The 21,030-nt window shown below is 40.1% G+C and overlaps 3 protein-coding genes and 2 non-coding genes across 6 annotated transcripts; 4 read left to right on the plus strand and 1 right to left on the minus strand.

Moving 5' to 3' along the window:
* Positions 1-327: 327 nt before the first annotated feature.
* Positions 328-11,592, minus strand: LOC141905414 (glutamate receptor-like). Its single transcript, XM_074794271.1, has 18 exons — positions 11,496-11,592; positions 7,362-7,517; positions 6,485-6,745; positions 5,774-5,970; positions 5,580-5,633; positions 5,324-5,488; positions 4,718-4,915; positions 4,430-4,537; positions 4,182-4,298; positions 3,791-4,012; positions 3,168-3,523; positions 2,689-2,887; positions 2,194-2,444; positions 1,719-1,833; positions 1,493-1,630; positions 1,283-1,399; positions 1,138-1,173; positions 328-784 (listed from the first exon to the last, which is right to left on the minus strand). Exons 1-18 carry the CDS (start codon positions 11,590-11,592, stop codon positions 710-712), a joined length of 2,862 nt encoding a protein of 953 aa, XP_074650372.1. The 3' UTR covers positions 328-709.
* Positions 11,593-13,442: 1,850 nt separating this feature from the next.
* On the plus strand, positions 13,443-14,557 carry LOC141905937 (uncharacterized). Of its 2 annotated transcripts, none has more exons than XM_074795050.1 (2): positions 13,443-13,595; positions 13,978-14,557. In XM_074795050.1, exon 2 carries the CDS (start codon positions 13,992-13,994, stop codon positions 14,319-14,321), a length of 330 nt encoding a protein of 109 aa, XP_074651151.1. In that variant the 5' UTR covers positions 13,443-13,595; positions 13,978-13,991; the 3' UTR covers positions 14,322-14,557. The 2 variants fall into 2 exon arrangements, with proteins under 2 accessions (XP_074651151.1, XP_074651152.1); XM_074795051.1 differs by lacking the exon at positions 13,443-13,595 and adding an exon at positions 13,724-13,895.
* A 300-nt stretch (positions 14,558-14,857) lies between these two features.
* On the plus strand, positions 14,858-19,799 carry LOC141905852 (ADAMTS-like protein 5). The gene is made up of 10 exons (XM_074794917.1): positions 14,858-15,149; positions 16,375-16,557; positions 16,657-16,765; positions 16,882-17,009; positions 17,319-17,439; positions 17,850-17,933; positions 18,056-18,219; positions 18,465-18,759; positions 18,833-18,901; positions 19,225-19,799. Exons 1-10 carry the CDS (start codon positions 15,099-15,101, stop codon positions 19,527-19,529), a joined length of 1,509 nt encoding a protein of 502 aa, XP_074651018.1. The 5' UTR covers positions 14,858-15,098; the 3' UTR covers positions 19,530-19,799.
* On the plus strand, positions 19,010-19,082 carry Trnak-uuu (transfer RNA lysine (anticodon UUU)). Its single transcript has one exon. It is a non-coding gene; the product is annotated as a tRNA-Lys (tRNA).
* A 905-nt stretch (positions 19,800-20,704) lies between the features above and the next one.
* Positions 20,705-20,777, plus strand: Trnar-acg (transfer RNA arginine (anticodon ACG)). The gene has a single exon. It is a non-coding gene; the product is annotated as a tRNA-Arg (tRNA).
* The last annotated feature ends 253 nt before the right edge of the window (positions 20,778-21,030 follow it).

Here is a 21,030-nt window from a genome sequence, read left to right on the forward strand (position 1 = left end):
CTGCTACGGCAGCGATCCGATCCAGTAAGCTTCTATTTTGTTGAAATATCCAAATTTTTCAATTTAAAGCTTCCATTTTACATAATATTCAATTACTTCATTGGCGCCAAACTCAATGTCTGACATCTTTCCATACGGCGATCAGATGTCTGCGTTACATTTTGTGTAGCGTCTAAATGCATTTACACATAATAAACTAAAATGTGATCGTCTCTATATTTGACATACATCTAACTACATCCAGCGCGGTATGACGATATAGCATTATTATCGTGTATCACTGAAATGTCAAAATCAATGAATGTATGTATGTATGTATGTATGTATGTATGTATGTATGTATACGTATGTACAACCTGAACCAGCGACATGTGATTTCGTATAGATCACGCCATAAAAGATGGACGCATGCTGAATCAGCCATCTTTTGTAGAAGGTTCCATAGCAAACATTCGCCGGGTCAACAATATCATATGCGTCTTGTATCAAATAATTCCAGTGTAAAAAAAACTTGAGCTCGATTGACCAGTTCGTTTACAGAACTCACTGAGACGTCTTTTCTTAATAAACCTTTCGATTTGACGCCCTGCTATATAGATTCTTAAGAAGATTTCGTTTTTCTTCGTTAAAGATTAACGTCTTGTAAGTAGCGCGACAACCGTTGATATTTCTGAAATAAAAGTCTTGTCATGTTCCTATCAACCTATATCTACACTTGAGTATGGGCGTTCGTATCCGGGTAGCCGTCGACTCCTATCAGTTGAGATGGACCGCTGTATGTGTACTGTAAATATAGACAGAAGTAAGTATATAAGCAACTACGAAACTCATTTTGCAACGACTAGAGGTTTGAATTTTGTAAAATCTGACAGTATTTCAATCGATTCTATTATCGTTGTAATTACGCGTGGCCGTGTCGTAATTCACTATTGAGTGTGATTTGAGAATACTTAACCCGCTTAATATGTTTTTATCGTAAATCTGAGTTTGTTATCGTAATTGATGAATTTGATAAAGACGATAGAAATTAACCCGAAATAAACGTGAACGATTTCTGAGTTGATTTCGGTAAGATACGACAGCGAGGGGATTTTAATGCTAGCAAATATATGATGACTGTAATTAAGAAATTCTTACTCCTTTGTCGTCGTTTCCGTCAAAAATGCAATTATTCTGTAAGAAAAACGAAACAGCGATAGTTAGAAATTATGAATCATCGCCGTAAATTCCTGATATTACAACGGAAGGCAGAAATGGGCCTTGCGGATGTTATGATGATTACCGTTGACATGGGTTTATAATGATGGGCTATCTCCGTTTCCATCGTGTCGCGTCTCGGATCCAGCGTCCCGTGCAAAGTTAAATGCATTTTCGCTTTTAGCGACGTCATAAACGGAATCTGCGGAATCGATTAAAAAAGAATACCGTACTTTTCACCAGTTTTTACGGATAACGAAACTCGAAAATAATTGTCTCAATTTGCTAAACTTACCTTTTTACGATTGGAATCGGTTTTCGCTTTGTACAGCAACTCTAGAACTGAGGTGACGAGTGAGGCGGCGAGGCCTCCAGTGAGAATCAGGAAAATTCCGGCCACATTTCGAAAATCGAGAGCGCTCTGAGCCGGTTCCTGAAATACCGAACATATCCTCATACTTACGAATCAAATAGTGCTTTATTATCGCTTATGTTCAATGTTGCCATAAATTGCTACTTACGGTAGTTTTACTTTGTTCATTTTTGCAGTCGCCTTTCCCTCTCCACCAGCGTTCTTCCAGCGTGTGTAGAATGCCGTTTTCGATTTGTTCGAGAACTTTAAGGGTGACTTCATGCCTGCAAAAACCTTTTGCTGGTATAAGGTCGGTTCGCTTTTTATGAACGGTATAAGGAATCAAAGGATTGTATCTGTACAAAACCTATATACCACATCATAGAGAGCTGATGCCATAACAGACGATAATCAGGAGTTGGTTATATAGACTGATGCCATCCTAAGCTCAGTGGTTAATTCGATTGAAAATGAATTGGGTTAGGTTAAGGTTAATACAATTCTATAAAACTGGGTCCATGGGCTTTACAAACTTCCAGGGTCTCTCGCGCCAATTACCTATTGCGTTTGAACCGAGCAGTCGCGCAGGAAAGGCTCACGACTGTAAGACTACACTATAGAAACAATATTGAGGGTTCCTCTACCTTATATCAGAATCTAGCGGTGTAGCGATTCCATATCCTTTCGAATCCAAATTGCTGCCGACTTTCATCGTATTGCACGGCCACTTGTTATTCGTATAATCGTTCATCGTTGACTCTAGCAGATGCGCGTATTTTCCGTTGGATTTGCGCACCATTTCGATGCCTTCCTTAGTCGTCTTCGTGAACACGTTGAATTCCTCTTGGGATTTCATAAACTGCCACATTCTTTGGTAAGTGGGGATTTGGGAAGACTGAAAAACGTAATTTAATGAGCAATTCTTTCAGCAGGCTTTACAGTACTTTGACACGTTTTGATAATCTATTTTACTTCCAGAAACTAAAATTACCGCGTAAATCAGATGGGATTGCTTAACCCTCAGTCGAAGGCTGAAAATGACTGGTTCGTGGCTGGCAGAGCCGTGGTGCTTGCGTGAGCACCATCGCCTGTGCATTTCACTAGCCAAAGTCATTCCAATCAGTTTATTTTTTTCATACCTTAAAAAATGACATCGATGTACCGTCTTTGACAGTGCCGTATTTGATGTCTGTTTGTTTTGCCAGATCCTCAGCGCTTTTGATCGGTGTCGACATACGTTCCACTGTCAGGAAAGCGGCTAGGTTAGCCGTGTAGGACGAAATGATTATGAATGTGAAAAACCACCACACGCTACCGACGATTCGACCTGAAGCTGATCTGAAACGAGAACAATACCAGATCTTTAACTTGACTCGGTAACGTCCCGGGGTTGAATTTGTAAGATAACAAGATTTCCGAGATTTTTCCAAGTAAGATAACAGTCGGAATAAACGTATCTAAACCAGTTAGCCAGTTTACTTCAAACTTGATAACCTGTTTATTCTGACTTGAACAACTCGGGATAAACTTCGATTTTGTTATATGTACGTCCTCAGACATGTTTCGAAAAGGTTCATTGCCGTACAAAGATCTGATAAATACAAAAAACGACACGAACCTCGGTGAAATTTCGCAGCCTTGTTGCATAAAAGCGGCCAGAATGAACCACAGGCTGTTGAAGATGGTGAAGTCATTTTTCGCGACGGGGCTGTTAGACGACTCCTCGACGTGCCACTCGTACGGACTGAAACGACTGACCAGAAACAACACGACACTGACTCCGATATACGCAAACACGATACACATCCATATCTCATACGATAGTGGATCCATGAACGATAAAAAGTTCGTAGCGCTCTCCTCCGGTTTCTTGATCATGATGCTGATGCCGAGACTCATAAACGGCTTCGAGAAATCCACCACTTTCTCTCGATCTGATGTGATTGTGAGCGGCGCGACCGCCATATCTGCTTCCTGAATGAGAATAAACGTGTGATTTAGCCACAAAAGAAAATAAACGAATCAGTATTTTACTTTGAATTAATTAGGATTTTCAGAAAGAAATAAGACGCTGATTTCATATTTTCCTTTCTTTAGCTGTTCCTGTGACTGTTGTTCTGCTCTACGACCGCAGGAAGGAAAGATCAAAAAGATCATGAGTGACTAGCCGAACGCTCTCATATTTCCATCATAGTTTGTGGTCTTCTATCGTGTAACTTCATGTCACTAACTAAGCCTTACCCCTCTTACGAGTTCGCCTATCATTCCATTCCAAGTGTTATTCTTCTTGTTATGGGCACCGTACAAACCGTCGTTGACCACTTTAACGATGAAATCGAAACCGATGCTCTCGCAAACTTTCCGCGTCAGATCTAAGCAGTATCCGTTGAATCGTTGGTTGCCGATACGCGGTATTCCGTCCACCACTGGTTTATTGACCAGGTCCATGAGAAAGGGATCTACCTGTGAACACAAGAGTCTTTGAAATCACAAAAACACGCAATCATCAAACACACGTGTATACAAAATAAACGTTATTATGATATCCATATTGTGTAGCTTAAGATAGACCTAACAGCTGAATAATCTCTTATAAATTAGATATTTATGTTCTATCAAAACTAGTTGATACCTTGATGCTGGTAACTATGCGGGTTTTATTTGAATGTTCATTGGTCGGTCGTCCGCCGTTTATTGCCGAAGCCAAACTCGGTTGCATATAACCCGTAAGCGTCGTCCATTTGCCAATCTAAAAGAAGAAAGAATGAATTAACGCTGAGACTTAATATCACCCGCATTTCATTAGGTTCCAGCCACCGCACTTTGAGACTGTGCAACTAACTATGTTTTGTTGTGTCTGAAATGAAATCTTACGCGTACCTGTCGGAATGCTTTACCATGAGTACTCTCCCAAACCTGTAGTTCATACTCATCTCGATAACCGAACTGATTGAAAGCTATGAGACCCGTTAAACCTTCAAAGCGAACCTAGAATACAAACGATGATCATAATCAAGTTACAACATCGAAGAGTAGATTCCGTGTCAAAGATTAGGTAAAAAAAACCAAAAATGTATTGGGAATTATTTTAGATTAGTTTTCTGAAAGATATGGACCCGCTTTATCCGTCGTCCTTTTCGATATTACTGATTACTGAACATTGAATACCTCGCGTATCGCCTGTAGAATCGCCTTGCCGTGCATCCAAATCGGGTAGAATTTATTTTTGCACTTCATTTTTTTCTGTTCGTCGGAGTTCATATCGCGACTGATGATGTTGCGGAATTTGTCCGGTTCCCGACGTAGAATTTTATCTATTGCGCGGACGAATACTTGGAATGAATCCCACGCCAATGCGGCCTGGTACTACAAGATGAACGTGAAGAAAGTGAGTTATTATAACAGTAAACCGACTCCGTTGAAGTTCTATCCCATTTTGTATGGATCTTCCGTGCGAGAGAAAGGCTGCATTTTAAATAGGATAGATAGGATAATGAATTCATATAGCGCCTTGTAATGAGTAGAACTATCCAATGTGCTCTCCAGGTGATATGATACTTGAACAGAAATATCTTGAGCTGTCCTATGAATGCTGGGAGAGAGTCAATATCCTGAAGGTTTGGGTTGGTGTCTGCCAAATGACTTCAGACGATACGATCGAACTGAGGGAAGGCCTGTGACTGAAGCGAAATGTTCGGTCAGGTCTGTTAACTGTGGTTTGCATAGCAAAGACTAAATGCACTTTTCACAAACCGTGATAACATCGCCACCTACCTTGAAGACACTGTTTCGGCCGGCACCGGGCCAGCTTCCCGGCGACAAACCTTTCCACCGTTTTATAAATTCGATGACAGTTTTATTTCCCATATCTACCAACTGAAAACCTAATACGGATGCGCCACCTTTGGTAAATGCTTTCAGATCGACTTCTCTGATTCCCTTTTAGAGGTAAAAGACAGTTCATTTGAATAAACAGAACGCACGCCATTACCCCCATTATGAAGTGATAACCAAACGAATGCCTACTTACCAATGTTGCTATTATAAATTCATAGTTGCGCTTGTTTAAGCCAAAACTTGTTGCCTGGAATATATAATAAGCGTATAATTGAATTTGTGGCCAACCTGGCTTTCCTTTCTTCTCCCAAGTTACGTTGCCTTCAACGTATTTTTCAGTCTGCACGAAAATCAACTTCTTCTGCGGATACAACTAGGAAAACGTACCATTTTGATGACTGTTATGAGATCTTCACGAGTTGCAATGTCAAATATGATATTCCGCGGTATCTCCGGCTCCATGCTGTTGATAGCGTGAAAGAGTTTCGTTGTATTGTGAGTGCTGTCGATGCGCCGGATGTCCATCGTCACGTGGTATTCTTTATTCTGGAACTGCCGACTCATTTCTTGAATCCGAATTAAACCTTTCGAAAAGATAATATCGATATATATCCATAAAAATGACTTATTTATTTTACGATTCACAGATATTTGAAAATTCCGCCGTGTTCGATTCGTTTGCGAAATCAAGATATATATGATTTTATCTTACTGATGCATTGAGCTCACGCCATACTAGGCCATAATGTGTTATATAGCATTTTTGGGTCTGATCACTGGTCCTGGGGCGACAAGTGCCCTCCGTTTGGAACTCTGCCACTTTGTCGTCGGCCCATCAATTATGGTCGGTTTTGTTACGCAAGTGACACAAACGCAGATAAACTGCGAGCATTTTGGTAGCAGAGTCTGCCGAGTCCCTTCGGATTTATTGAAGTTAATGATACCTGCACTGCCGCACAAACGTCAGCAATGATTAACATTAACATTCACCACCAGCCTTCGCCTTATTTAATGCTTTCCATTTATTTTCATTTTTCAAGGTTTTCTCGCTTTTATTCTCCGCAATGGTTTATGGAAATGGCCCGACGCTGAACTTACCGGCGTCCGTGTCGTATATATAAAAGAATCGCGTCCACTTTTTCCCTCGGACCCGGTTGACTAAGGCGTTAGTATAGGGCGGTAGCATGTTGATGACGTATGAATTACTGTTGCTGGCATCGTGTAGTGTACGCGCCTCGGTCGTGCTATAAGTAATAAACGGCATCTGGAAGGCGTCGCAATAAGATGTCATCGTGTTCCCAGCAGTTATATTCAACTCGCCGAACATAGCGAACGTATCCCGAGAAAAATGGCTGCATACTGTAAAACAAAGAAATGAATACCAATTCATGAGAACTGATTCTGCACTGCAGAAAAAAACATTTCATGTTTGTTGTTGCATTTTCGATTATTCAACCACAAATCAAGAATATTCATTATTAAGTGTGGAAGAATTGGTGGAATCTCCAAAAATTATTGGGATACCGGCAAGGCTACTGAGGGAAGTGAGGATTCAGTGATAATCCGCCAGGATCGCTAATGGCACTGGGTTACCGCGCTTCAATTTCTTCTTTTAATCGAATTCGAATAAGTAAATCAATAATACACTGAGTGAGAAAGGGAATCTTATATCTATCGATCCGATGACCCGTTTGGTAATTTCCAGATTTGGAAGCCCAAAAATCAAGATCAAATTTCATTGAAAATGAACTGATTTTCACTACGAATGGCCCGGTGTTTTGTTGCGCTATCTGCTGTTGCCGGTATCTCATTGAAATTAAGGGGCTCATATTGTATGATACGATGAACAGATCGTGATGGCGTAGTAACTCGTAGACAGTGTTGTGGTTTTCGTTCTCACGGGAGTCGTTGATTCATTAATATCTAAATAACGATTATTCGGCATAGTGTTGTTTGGTTTATAGTTCTAGCATACCTTCAGTGGCAAGCGCAAAACTATCACTGATATCAATATTAAAACATGTATTCGAGTAGACTTTGTAACTTCTCTGACTTTCGTTGCTGTTGTGTTCGTGCTCGGCGAATCGGAATGCCGTGTGTTCCTGTTCGGACAACGGGTCAAATATGGCACCTGTGAAAAGAAAACGTATACATTTTTATAGCTACGATATCAAATTCTAGAGCTGGCGGTTACGTTCGACAGGGTCCATATTCATTATACGATCATTTTCGGCTAGAGATGACCTGTAATTTCTCTAAGTGCAAAGTGTCGCGTGCATATTCTGATTAGCTAAAAGGTACATCATGCGCGTATGTTAGATAGACCAGACCAGACATGCGAAGGATATCTATCTATCTAACTTTCACAAACTGATCCGTACAATGTTATATGAATCACGTAATTGTCGCTGAGGGACATTAATCTAATCCGCCATACACCGACACTTATAATCGTATTACCAAACAGCCGAATGAAAATTCGGCCATTTGTTTATCAGGGATGAACACTATCAATTCCGTATGTGATATCGAAACACGAAACAAATATCTACGAGACCCATTCGAAAGATGAGACCGTCAACCATTTATAAAGAATAGTTCGAAAACATCTTAAAACTATAACATATGAAGTGTGATGTGTTCTACACCCGGTGGAAACATCCAAAAAATGGAACATAGTTAAGTATACAGAGATAGTTTCACGCATATTGAGATATTTGCAAGTGGCCGAAACCCCCAAGATCGAACGGATCTACAAAATACACGACTGCAATTGCACTGTTTGGATTTGGTTCCGATTTGCCACTGAATACGACAACGTTAGTGTCGACGTCCATTAGAATCCCTCCGCAACCTAATGGTTACTCTAATTGGAGTATATATAGTGGTAAGCCCACAGCAAATCATCACTTGCACACGTTAACATGGCCGTAAAGCAATTAGGAGAAATTTGCTCGGACAGCCAGTACGCGAGCAGAATAAAAACCCGTATAGTCAATACCCAAATGTAACGAGTCAACGCATCGTTCACTTCAGAAGGTCACTGTCTCTAATGACGCTTCCAGCAACCGCAAGTTCTAGGAAAAGAGAGAAAACATGTAAACAGAGTTTTCGGCGTCGTGTCGTGTGTGTTTATTCAATTTACAGATAAATTAATCGCATCAATATTGATCAACTGGCGAACATAAAACGTGTCCCCCGGGCAATTAACTCGCTCTGATTTAAGACGACGCAAAAATCTAATGAGATAGAAAATGAAATCCTAATGGCGGCTCAATATTGATTGACAATATTCGCCAAGCGCCGCCGTCGACTCAGTGCTATGTATGTCACGTACAGACACGTGATGTGTTGCAAAAAGCTTGGAAAGCCGTAGTAAACACCGGAGGACGGAGATTTAGATACGTAACTACCACAGTCCATCCAACCTGCACTTATTATTGTACCACGCTATCGAGCTAGTTTGCTTTTTCCCTTTCAGGGGAGACTTAAGAGGCTTAACCATCGGGTTTAATGAACGCTGGATTGCGAAACCAGTCCGTAAAAGATTAACTTAGCAACCTACGCCACTGAATGTTATCTTTGCATCGGGTTGTTCAGTCTCAATACATTACGGATTTGTTGATACGATCCACATGATTATTCGCTTATTCATGTGCAACCCTTTGATATTTCAAAACAGCTTCCGGCGATCACATCAACCACGTGATCAGAAAGCAATCAGCCAATCGTAACGCGTTCGTTTAGGTCAAAATTTAAATGAAGGTCATGTGCGCTACACGAGAACAGAATGGCAGCCGATTGACTGTCGAGATTCGTGAACGTCGAATAAATCGAATACGATCGAGGCTTCTACTTTTTAATATTTCAAAAGCGTAGCTGGAAAACGCACTTGTGTTGATTACATGCCACCAGTAACAGTTGCCATGGTAACGAATTGGCTTAGCAAAACCACTTTGGGATGGCCGGTTATGATAAAGTAGAATGTACTGGCTTGCTACGCGACATACGTTACCGGCTAATCTTTATCAAATTTCGGATTAAGAGCGACGTATGAAATATCATTTTGGTCTGCTGTCTGGAAGATATCGAATCGAAATTCCAATAGAGATGATACGTCACGGTGTCAAGGTAGTGTGTGTTCAGTGATGTCGATAGCGTAGGAGGTATACGTCGATAGTATTGACTCTACCAGCTAATTCCAGTCAGCGACAGTCTGACTGTGTCCATTTTTGGGTATTTCGTCTCAATGGGGTCACAAATTAATTCCAAATCATTATCAGATCGCGAGTCGACTAAGACTTTTAAGGAACTAGAAATGGCTACTTGTGACTGCCTTGATCCAACTATAGCCATGATAGCAGCTGTTAATCGCTATGAGTCGTTGATAGGTGCGAGATTTACGCGTCAATGCAACCAACCTGGGGCGACTGGTCACCGAGAAATCGCTTCTAGTTCCTCAAAATCTATTTTCTCCCAGTCACATCGCTAGCGCGACCTGAGTTTGGCAGTGCGTGCCTTAATATCCTAATCGAATATTTCGCTGCGAAAATGGCTACGGCGACACTTGTTCTACCTGTTCTTCCATCGTCGTCGTCAAAGCGATTTGTATCGGTGGATATATTGATTGACGACAGATCGACGTATTGCCTCATTAGCGAGGCAAAGTGCCACTTAGTCTAACTCCTTCCATCGGGATTAATCAACTTTATTTCGCGCGCACGCGACACAACGATGAGTAATTCCCTTCGAAACATACTACAAACCTGTGTGTATATAATTATTATGTCTAGATCTAATGAAAGTTTTCCGACTCCCGATTTGGCTACCAAGGCTTCCATCTAAGTTTGTCTTATAGTTTGGGCTTGTCGGGAATGGGTCATGATACATATCAGCATAACGGTCCTATCATATATTTTCTAGTAATGATGTGTATGTATTAGCGGATAAGACGACGACGAAATCGCAGGGTATTTTAGATATCGTGATACTTCTTTTTACAACAGTTCCTAATACGAACGTGTAAATGCAAGCAGTTTTGTGCATATATACGTTCGTCATGTTATCGACTATCGGAGGGATAACGGCGTTAAGCTTAAGCTTCGCTGTGTGCATTATGGCTCTCCGAAAATGACATCTTTAGATTGCTTAATCCGAATATGCCGAGGACGTGGAGAGCCATCACGGATATCAGCTGAATATAATGCAATCCCCGCACACCATTAACCAGGCATCGATGACTACATCATCGGTATGTTTAGTTACAAAATATTGCGTCGAAAAGCCAATTACAAAGAACTGACAGTTCCCTACCGCACTTTGAAAACCAACACACGGCAAGATAGAATGCATCAAATAAAAATGGTTCATTTTCAGGCCGTTTTGAGTGAAATCATATCTCGATGGGACTCGATGGTTGGTGCGAGAATTGACCGTTTCATACGTAACACAGGTTTGCATTCGAATCCCCGAAACTTCAATAATCACTTCAAAGAATCTATAATTGTGGAAGTTCAATACCTCAAATACTAGTTTTAATGATTGGGGGTCGGTGGGGTATATGTATTCTAAGCATTTTCACGTGCCATATTTGCGCTCGAGTTGCGCAGTGTTCGTCCCGTCTCTGAGTGATAGGAGTTTGACGCAGAGGTAAGCCGTATAGATTTCACATCACATCGCTTTCATCTGTAGTGTATCAGGCACAGCTAAATTCTACACGACGGAAATCAAGTGCGGATCTGTTCAACTAATCTCCCAGAACGATACCGTAAACAGCTTTGACATTTGAAATGCTTTATACATAATATCGTTGATTCCCTCTCATTTATGCAGCTTTTGTGAGGATGTTGACAACATCAAAGTAAACGGTTATATCAATAACGAAATGTTCCCACGCCAAAAATGAATTTGATTGAGACTTCATCGACGCGAAATTTCGGTTCAGGTATTCTATAGCGTGTAGCCGAAACGTTGAATTCTCAATAGCGAATTCCTTTTGATGTGGGACCTATTTCACGTCTAAAGCATTGACGCATCAAAATCTTGGAGTTGTTTATTTTCAAAATATCTAGTATCATCACAAAATACACACATGCATTTATATATTTACCTATCGGGATCCTCTCTGGTATTTGAGCAAAGACAGTCGACAATGTGACCATTATATAGTGGCACATGAAGTAAAACGCTAACCTCAACGAAGCCATATCCCTCACCGTCACCGGGTTCCATAAGATTTGATGAAATATGTCGATAGATCCATCAGCGTTTACGGTACGTTTCCATTCGATTCCCAAGATTTTATTCCACGCCTCGTGAACGCGTCACCAAACCATGATAAAACGCTCGCAATCACTGATCGGAAAAAAAATCAACGACGAACCGCGAAGATGTACTGGATATAATGTGGATATACCGCGCGCGCATGCGCCACTAAAAGATGGTCGACGAGATGAGAAGGAATATATTTTATAGAATCCGCGGGGAGCGGTTCTTAGCGTCAATACCGAGTCGTCGGTATAAGGGAAGAAGCCAGTCTGAAGTGAACACACGACTATAAATCAAGCGTCAGCAGCATCAGCAGCAGCATCACTGATGCGTTCAGTATACGGGTGTATGCGATCTGGCATGGCGCTTCTACTGGGAAAGGAATCATCAAAGATTCAGAATGGAGTAATGGCATCGCGTTCCATTACTGCCGGCTGTCAATCAATAGCTATCAAATCTCATCTAACCGAGCATCGCTGAATAAAATATCCTGTCGAATTTACTGCAGATATTGACTTCATTACGGGTATCTACTCAATGGGGGGATGGGGAGATGGGATGATCATAACATGTTGTTTAGATTAGTTTCAGAAGGTTTGATTTCATTCACTTCGTCGCCTTATCATCGATTGATTTGAATAAATCGCCAATTCTAAAATCGTCGCTGTAAAGTTAAAGAACTGTCATACATTAAGATGAAAATGCTTGAAATACAACCAAAAGCAACACTGACTTATTTTTCTACTGAAGCAACGTTTTTCTACTGAAAAACTCCCAATGTATGATAGCCTGGACGAATCTAGTACGTCCATGACGACAGCAATCTATTGATCTGCATGGAACCTATGGAATATTTGGTCGAATCAGATAAAAATGACTTTTTCGACCTATTTGGTCGAAAAAAGTACAAGTTGAATCATAACATTCGAATTGATAACGAAAGTGCTTTTTGGACACGCTTAACAAAATCTAATATGAAAGCGGAAGAATTCTATGCCTGACAAAAATTGTTGTCTTGTTTTCAAGTTGTTTTATTATTCGTGTACCTTTTTGTTACGAACATATTTCCAGCTCTCTTTCCGCCTTTGATCGTTATCAATCGATCGTAAAATTCCCCCCAACTTTTCCCACGTTTATCACGCCTTTCAAAAAACGAGTCATCGAAATAACAAAAGTAACCAGAAAATAAATAAATCGCACGATCAAAATAATCCCGAATTACAGGGAGAAGAATAGAAATTTGCTTTCGTTTTCAATCGATGTTGATAATTTGGAGATAGGTAATACGTTACTCTTATATGGAAAATACAAGTAGGGTATATAAGTATACACTATTTTTGGAATATGCATGTATATAAATAGAAAACCGAATTTATGATATATTCCAACGAATTGTTCCGTCGAAAAAACATGTCATGTTATATATTATTTAGACGAAAAACTAGCTTAATATAGAAAGTATGGTAAATTGAGTTTTTAACGGTTATGCGACTGTCTAGATCATCAGGAATGGTTGATCGGTTTTTCAATACCTTTATTTGTATAGGTTTCAGTTTGAACTCGTAAATGTCATAACATGCCACAAAATGCATTCGTCGAAGCGACGTTCATTCGAGCGCAAATGAGCAAAAAACTTTTGAACCAGATTGTATAGAAAATCGACTGGATTGCGGATATTCAAAACCGGGGTGAATATTGTTTACAGGGCTTCAAAAACAGGAACTTAAATCATGCCGACTGAGGTTTTTTTTATAAGGAAAATTCTGTACGAAAATTTATTATTTCAGCCATTAAATTACCACGCAAAAAGTTCGTGTATTGTATATTGAAGTACACGCGGTCGCGTCTGGAGACTTCAGGTGATCTCGGAACGAAGACGGGCAACGTTCAAAAAAATTAGAACCGGCAATTTTTGGAGAATTTGCGCAGAATCTATAACAAGGTACGTAAATACGGTTAGCGAAATGCTTTGATAGGTTCTTGTCGGCGCCGATGGGTTTAAGGCCGATAAAAGCCAATAGAATATATTTCATGTGAAAATAACCACAAATTTTCACAAAACAAATATTGGTGAAAACGACTCATCGGATTGGTTTGATACATAGACTGGTGGCCGCTGAGCGGCAGCCTGTCCGCCCGAGAAATCTTAGGCAATGTATTAGACTAATGAAGGGTTTGCAGCCAGGGTTTGTGTTGGTGTGAGCTTCGGCGGGCGGTAATTAAACTCTGGCCAGCAAGGATGGTAAACAAAATATTTTTCATATTTCAAACTATACTAGTTGTACCCGTGACAGATACAGCTAAATCTAAACATTATTTTACAGATTTCGCTTGCAGAATGGGAGCTCAAACTAGCACGGAATCCGATAGGCATTATGAAACCGGAGTAGGACGCGAACCTGCAGAGCACCACCAGGTTATACGTCAACGAAGTTGGGGAAACAACGTATACGCCCCCTATCGGAGTAGGGATAGTCCAGTGACAGAGGCGACCAGTAGCTCTCGACGTGCGGACGAGAACCCCGGATATGAACAACAGGTCAGGATTATGCCTTCCGATCAACAGAGCGCACCTAACCAAGATCAAGCTCGAGATAGCGTTCCAGAGAAAAAGCAACTCGTGAAACAGAAATCGCGGAACTACATGATGCAAATTAAACATGAATAAACTGTACAAAAATATCCACGGACTTGTTACACGTTCTGCTGAAAACGAAAGTATTGTCGTTGGGACATAAAACTCAGATGTAAATATAATTTAGTATGTGATTTTCAATATTGCGATGATTATGATATCTAATGTTTAATAATTTGTTATTTATTATCAAGTATGTGTACAAATACCTGTTATCCATTGCCTGTCACTTGTTATATACCCGGAGAGGGGAAATGTTTCCGGAAACGTTTGTATCAAATAAATTTGCTTACTCATTTGAAGATGAGATTTATTGCGTTTACGCTTTTATGGTCGTTCAACTTACTACCTCAACTCTCTACCGAAGAATATCTTACGTTTACCACGAGTTACACGTGTATTTTAGAAGAGTGGTAACGCATCTATTTGAGGATGATTATGAGGATGATTCCAGGTCTTCGATGTTTTGCAAACTTTCCGTAACGAATGATTGGTCGGTGAAAAATATGTAACTGCCACATAGAAATGTCGGGAAAACCAGCCTCGGCTGTGTACTGCAGAGAGAAATAGAAAAAAGAATTCACGTAGAGCGTAGGCGTAGTAAAACACAATAACTATAGCGGGGCATATTCACTTGTTTACTACCGTTACACACAACTCTCGTTGTTGAACTTGTTATAGCTTTTTCCCCATTCAAAATACGAGGTACATGCGAGCAAAATGCCAGCAATCGTACAGCCGTGCTTAATTAAATCGTTCATACTTAGGATATCAACTTCTCGAGGGCTTAAAAGATAAACGTTTTTATAAATGGATCGAGCCGACTACTGCGGATTTCTGACGCTAGTTCTGATAATACAGGTAAAATGATTTTCTCAATTCCACGTGGTCATCAAAAATATCGAGCACGCGAAGTGGGCAGTAAATTCCGAATCAAATATGTGATTCTTCCGACTATATTTTGGATAAAGTGATGTATAAACGTTTAAGTCGCAAATACCGTGGCATCCGTCCAAATCTGGTGCAATTATAAATGTATGCATAGATTAATTGTATCATATATCCGATTATAAAAAGTAGGCTCAATGTATTCATCGCTTCTTCTATTGCGCGTATGTATCTGCTGGTAAAACGTATGTAAGAGTTACGAGGTCAATTCCGTGAATTGAATAGTGGTTTCAGCAGTCTGATATCCTTTTTTTGTCGGAAAAAAACATTCAATGGGGCCTATATTTATTTCCCAGGAAAACGGACGCTTTTGTTTTTAATACGTGGAGTAGATTTCATTGGAAGAAGGTAGTTTAGGACTTATTGATTGAGTCACTGTTGTTACCCTTTCAAGTTAACACTTGAAAGGGTAACTGATGCGTAAAAGTTTTTCGAGTTGGCATCATGTGTGTTGGTACCGCAGGATATCGGGGATAAAGCAAATTTTCAGGTTAACGATTCAGTCGTAACGAGAAAATGTTGAATTCTAAAAGTTGCATTTCAGTGGTTCGAACGCTTGGTTTTGATTACCGAAGAAGCCGTTCATAACTTCAAGCAAAACGCAATCAAAATACACCTTACAGTAACCTTATAACATTACAACTAAATCTTACAGTAATATTTTACCTTTTGCCAACAGTTGGGTCAAGGGTAGAGAAAGATAATGACAATTGCTACATTTATTATGTCCGATGTCACATATACAAAATAAAAAAAAAACCATTGCCTTAAGTAAATACACAGCGCAGATCGAGTTAATTCATTATTAGAAAAAGAGAATCCGCACAATGAATTTCTGTGCCTTTGGTAAATAACGGTGCGTGTCAAGTTTGTAAAGAGAAACTGAAAAAGCTATTTACAAAAAACCTAGTTCTTAAAAAAAGAAATTCACAATCAAGTTTTATTTAGATAGGTTTGTTTAGCATTGAATTGAAAAATAGGGACGTAACTTAAACATGTACGTACTCCTGATAGCTTGCTGATAGCTTCTTGAAAATAAAATTTCGTCAAAATGTTCGATTGGTATAGAAATAAATGGTCTTTGGGAAACTAGTTCTCAAACTGATATTTCGTCATGTTTTTGCCCACTTTTTCACAGACGATAGACTGCACGTCGTTGTGGGGCGCGTGGAATCCATGGTCAGGGTGTTCTCGCACATGTGGAGCTGGTGTACGTCACAGGACTCGTCAATGTTACCACCGAGATTTGCATCTCATCCGGCCAGTTCACCATGACAGATGCACAGGTCACAAAGATGTCTATCAAGTTTGCTCTCTGAAGGTATAATCTACTGAAATACGGCCGTTGCATAGTTAGAATTTATCAGTAGATATTCGGTAAAGGTCTCTCTGTTTACACCTGATATTCATACATTTTCAGCCGTGTATGGCTAAGTTCCAGGATGATCGCGAATATCAATGTTACAATAAAACAAATCACCGCTTCCAACTCGGGCACAAAAATACTCGTTGGACTTCGTATGTTGCAGGTGAATTCTACTGAAATCAATTTTCACGTACTCACATCTCCTTATAAACAAATGACTGAGATCATCAAGTTTGATCTCAATATTAACGGATTTTCAAAATGTTACTATATTTCCAGAATTTCGACCGTGTGACTTGTTCTGTAGTCCACAGGGTTATAATTCATTCTGGAGTTTCGGTAATGCATCCGACGGTACTGTGTGTTGGCCAAGAAAATCTGGAGTATGCATTAACGCCATGTGCGTGGTAAGGAAACATCCCTCGTCCCACTGCGAAAGCCAAACTCTGTGGCGATTTAGCGATTTGCCTAGCTGCTGGCGGATAGAATCTTCCAAGCTTTTTACGTACCAAACACCACGTTCTCCTATGCGAGTTCTTTATAACCTGTTATAATGTGTTCGTTATCTTCAACGCAAACCTATTCGCTTCTACACTGAGGTAATCGATGTAAAACGTGATAATACGTTTGGGGTATAATGTAAAGATACACGAATTTAACGTTCGTCTTTATTCTACGTATATGTATTCTGCAACGTCCGATGGCAATAATTTCAGGCAGTCGGCTGTGATGGTACGACGTCGTCTACGAAACAATTGGATAAATGCCTGGTCTGCGGAGGAAGAAACGAATCGTGTACATACTACAGCAATCAGTTCCGACAAGTTACCAGACCAGGTACGTGTATAGGGAGAGAGATTATGTATTACCAGTTCCTACATCAAAGACATGTGACAAACCGACAGCAATGAAAAAAGAAACATTTGGTTTATTCAATACTTCGTGATAATAAAGTTTTCGTTAGACCTACGATTCTAAAAGAAAAACTAGACTAAACTGGTACTGAGATCTGAAACATCACCACTTCGACGATGCAAGCGATCTCGGAGATGAAGTGATGCTTAGTTCCGTTATGTAAAGGCAAATACGTTTTGAGATAATTTTCACATAAAGGTCCGTTCCATATGAAAATACATTTCTAGGTTATCCACTTGGTTTGCATAAACTATGCCTAACTCGCTTTTTTATTGCAGTGAAATGTTGCAAAATCATTGGAAAATACACTATAATATAATCTGTTTATTCAGATCTGATAGGTTATACGAAGGTGACAGCAATCCCAGCGGGGTCGACCAATGTTTTGATAGAAGATATTAACATCAACGTAATTGGTGAGTTCCAACATGAACAACAATCTTCAACCAGTATACAAACTTAAGTCAGGACCAGCAAATTCAAAATTCTTATTTGATTTTACATATTATTTTGTCATTGGTGTAATAATCTTATTCAGCGTTGGAAGATTCCGGGGCATTTCTCGTATTGAACGCGTACAGACTGAATAATTTCGACACTTCTCCGCATCTTTCGAAGGCTGGTTTACAATACTACAGGACACCGGAAAATAGAGGCCACATATTTCTTATCGGACCTACCGTGGAAGAACTCGAAGTCATGGTAAGGTAAATGGGCTATACGCATGCATCTTAATCGTGTTGAGCAACCCAATATAGCATATGGAACTAACTCGATTTTTTTATCTTGACTGTTCTGTTAGCGGTATAAGAAAGTGATGTACTTGTCTATATGAATCATATCACACAAGATATATTTAGTGTCTTTTTAGTAGTGATATCGCATACAGTTAGCGATCTAATCAATACGCATCACATATCGTTATTTGCCCGCTTTCCTTTTCGAAGGTTTTACAACGTAATCGACCGATCGTGATCAACTACGAATATTGGTGGTCCTCCCAAGCCGCGAGCAGACGTGGCCATCCGATGATGAACAAGACGCCGGCTCCAGGAGAAGTAAAACCCACGTCGACGGTGACGGTCATAAACAATTCGGATAAATCCGAAAAAAGAAAACGTAAGAAGCCTCGTGATAATACGACGAACAGACGTCAAAAGGATGGAGGATTTGTAAAAAACAGTAACAACGACGATAGAAAACAGGGAAAGTCAGACCGACGAAACTGTCCACCTAAGTCAGGTTAATATTTCATTTCATTGTGAATGAAATCTCCCGAAAACTGGATTTACCTTTTCAACTTTATAATTTGTAGGTCGTCGTAACTCGCGCAGGAATGGTAATAGAACACACGCTAAACATCAGTATTGTAAGAGCGATTTTGGTAGGTTCAACCTGTAATGAAAACCGTTTATTCGTCATCAAACATCAGGTCGAAATCAATATTCGCATTTTATCGAATCGAATCGATCATGGCAATCGATTGATCGTAGCCCGGTTAGCTCAGTCGGTAGAGCATCAGGCTTTTAACCTGAGGGTCCTGGGTTCGAGTCCCATACCGGGCGTTTCACTATTTTTTACTATTTTTTATTTTATGCTTCTATTGTTCTAACTAATGGAATCCGAATGCCTTGGAATTCGTTCGTTGACTTAGCCGTGTGTTTCAAAAGGCTCCTGGTTGACTACCATTTGGCATTTCTTTTGCAGTCATCAAAGTGACAGTAATGACGAGGACAACGAATGGAGCTTTGTATCGATATATAGTGATAGTAAGGCAGATATTTCGAACACGGGTACAACTGACGCGTCAAATGTTCATCTGGAGCGATGCTACATCGTGCGATGTGCCGTACATGCACGAGAGTAAAGACTACATCATCATGGGCACGTCCCGCCCAGACACCAGCAAACGACGCGGTATATTTCTATTACAAAAAAGTGATTACGCCAAGAAATGGACATCGAGACGCGAAAACCTGGCCAAAGCGTTAAAAACGAGACTTAAATGTTGATTTTTGCAAGAATCAGTTTTAAAAGAATGTAAATCACGCGAAAGCTATAATGGATTGGAAATTCAATTTAAAACACAGCTGCAGTCACGGGGACCTCTAGGAACCAATTCTGGGGTTACGCTAATGTTTATCTATATGAGCGTGACCTATGAATCCCGTAACCTAAGCTGTGACAAGTAAGACCTTTTGCCGGTGTCTCTCACAAAAGGCGACAATGGTTCAGAATACTGAGCTCTGCTGAAATAGATGTATCATAGAAATTCGTTTGAACATGTTTTGTTAGTTTTAAAGAAATTAAATAAATGTTTTTTTCTACAATCCATTTATGAAGTAAATGTTTACTCTGACGTCGCAGGCCCACAGGTTAAGAAAACGACCAGAAATAGTCGTTCACCGTAGCCCCGGGTTTGCTCCCATTCACCGGAGAATTTTACGCTTTTTACAGCGGCGGATCCAGGATTTCATGGAGGGGGTGCGCAAATCCAAACAGGGGGTCTGGGGGAAAATTTTTTGAAATTAGACGCAAAATTAGACGCGCGGAGACGCGTTCTTGGCACGGTCAGAGTACGATTTAACTCGCAATTTGAATAGTGATTTTCACAACTTTCATGAACGATGTAGGACTGTCGTATAAAAGCGCTGGTAATTGTACACGACGACATAAGCTTACGCATTTTCAGGGATTTTTCACATGCTTGCCTTCGTTTTCACGAAAAGATCAGTCCATAAAAAAATACCCTGTGCGACACCTCCCCCTCTGGATCCGCCGCTGTTTTAGTTTATAGTAGTAGTATTGTATTCATTTTCATTTGGTTGTTATATTACTACATGATTGATATTATATAATATACAGTGAAAAAAAATGTAACAAGAAATGTGGGCTACACGGAGAGATCACAAGGATTTATTATTATTATCTATTAATTTATTGAAATTTGTTTTATTTCTTTTGATTACATTGACCTTTATCATTAGAAATAACACTCAGTCCGAATCACTTCGGTTCCCTAAACTATATAAAAACTACGCGAGTCTTTCTCCAAAGAGCGAAAAAGAAAAGAGTCCAAGCATAGAGCAAGTGGATGCACTCTACACACTGAAGCGCCGCGCGTGCGTGTGTAACGTATGTAAAGATCTAGCTATATATACATAGTGATTGTGCAACTCAACACAGCGGTCCTGTGGCCCAATGGATAAGGCATCTGACTACGAATCAGGGGATTCCAGGTTCGAGTCCTGGCAGGATCGACTATTTTTCAAAATTTTTTTATGTTTTCAAGATAATGCTGGAGACGTTAATGTTAAATTTGGCTCCATATCTTATCGACAATGTAAATAAGACAAACATTTTGTTTTGACGCTACTTCCAAAGTTCGCGTCGTCTGTGGCAACCGAACTGTATCTGACGATATTGGTTCATTGCGCTGGGTCTCCAAAAACTGCTGGAAGCTGAACAACCACGTGTTTCCAGCTAATATCCACAAGTAGACCGATGTCTTTA

This window comes from Tubulanus polymorphus, chromosome 5 (genome assembly GCF_964204645.1).
Source record: "Tubulanus polymorphus chromosome 5, tnTubPoly1.2, whole genome shotgun sequence".
Lineage (NCBI taxonomy): Eukaryota > Metazoa > Nemertea > Palaeonemertea > Tubulaniformes > Tubulanidae > Tubulanus > Tubulanus polymorphus.

What these genes read in the sequence shown, in the direction of transcription:
- LOC141905414 (XM_074794271.1), bottom strand. Translation starts at nt 11,592, where the DNA reads ATGGCTTCGTTGAGGTTAGCGTTTTACTTCATGTGCCACTATATAATG. An exon ending in TAGGCGAACTCGTAAGAGGG is followed by an intron (nt 3,524 to 3,790) that starts GTAAGGCTTAGT and finishes ATTCTCATTCAG; the next exon opens with GAAGCAGATATGGCGGTCGC. An exon ending in ACGGAAACGACGACAAAGGA is followed by an intron (nt 785 to 1,137) that starts GTAAGAATTTCT and finishes CTATATTTACAG; the next exon opens with TACACATACAGCGGTCCATC.
- LOC141905852 (XM_074794917.1), top strand. Translation starts at nt 15,099, where the DNA reads ATGGATCGAGCCGACTACTGCGGATTTCTGACGCTAGTTCTGATAATA. An exon ending in CCGACAAGTTACCAGACCAG is followed by an intron (nt 17,440 to 17,849) that starts GTACGTGTATAG and finishes CTGTTTATTCAG; the next exon opens with ATCTGATAGGTTATACGAAG. An exon ending in AAACTGTCCACCTAAGTCAG is followed by an intron (nt 18,760 to 18,832) that starts GTTAATATTTCA and finishes TATAATTTGTAG; the next exon opens with GTCGTCGTAACTCGCGCAGG.
- LOC141905937 (XM_074795050.1), top strand. Translation starts at nt 13,992, where the DNA reads ATGGGAGCTCAAACTAGCACGGAATCCGATAGGCATTATGAAACCGGA.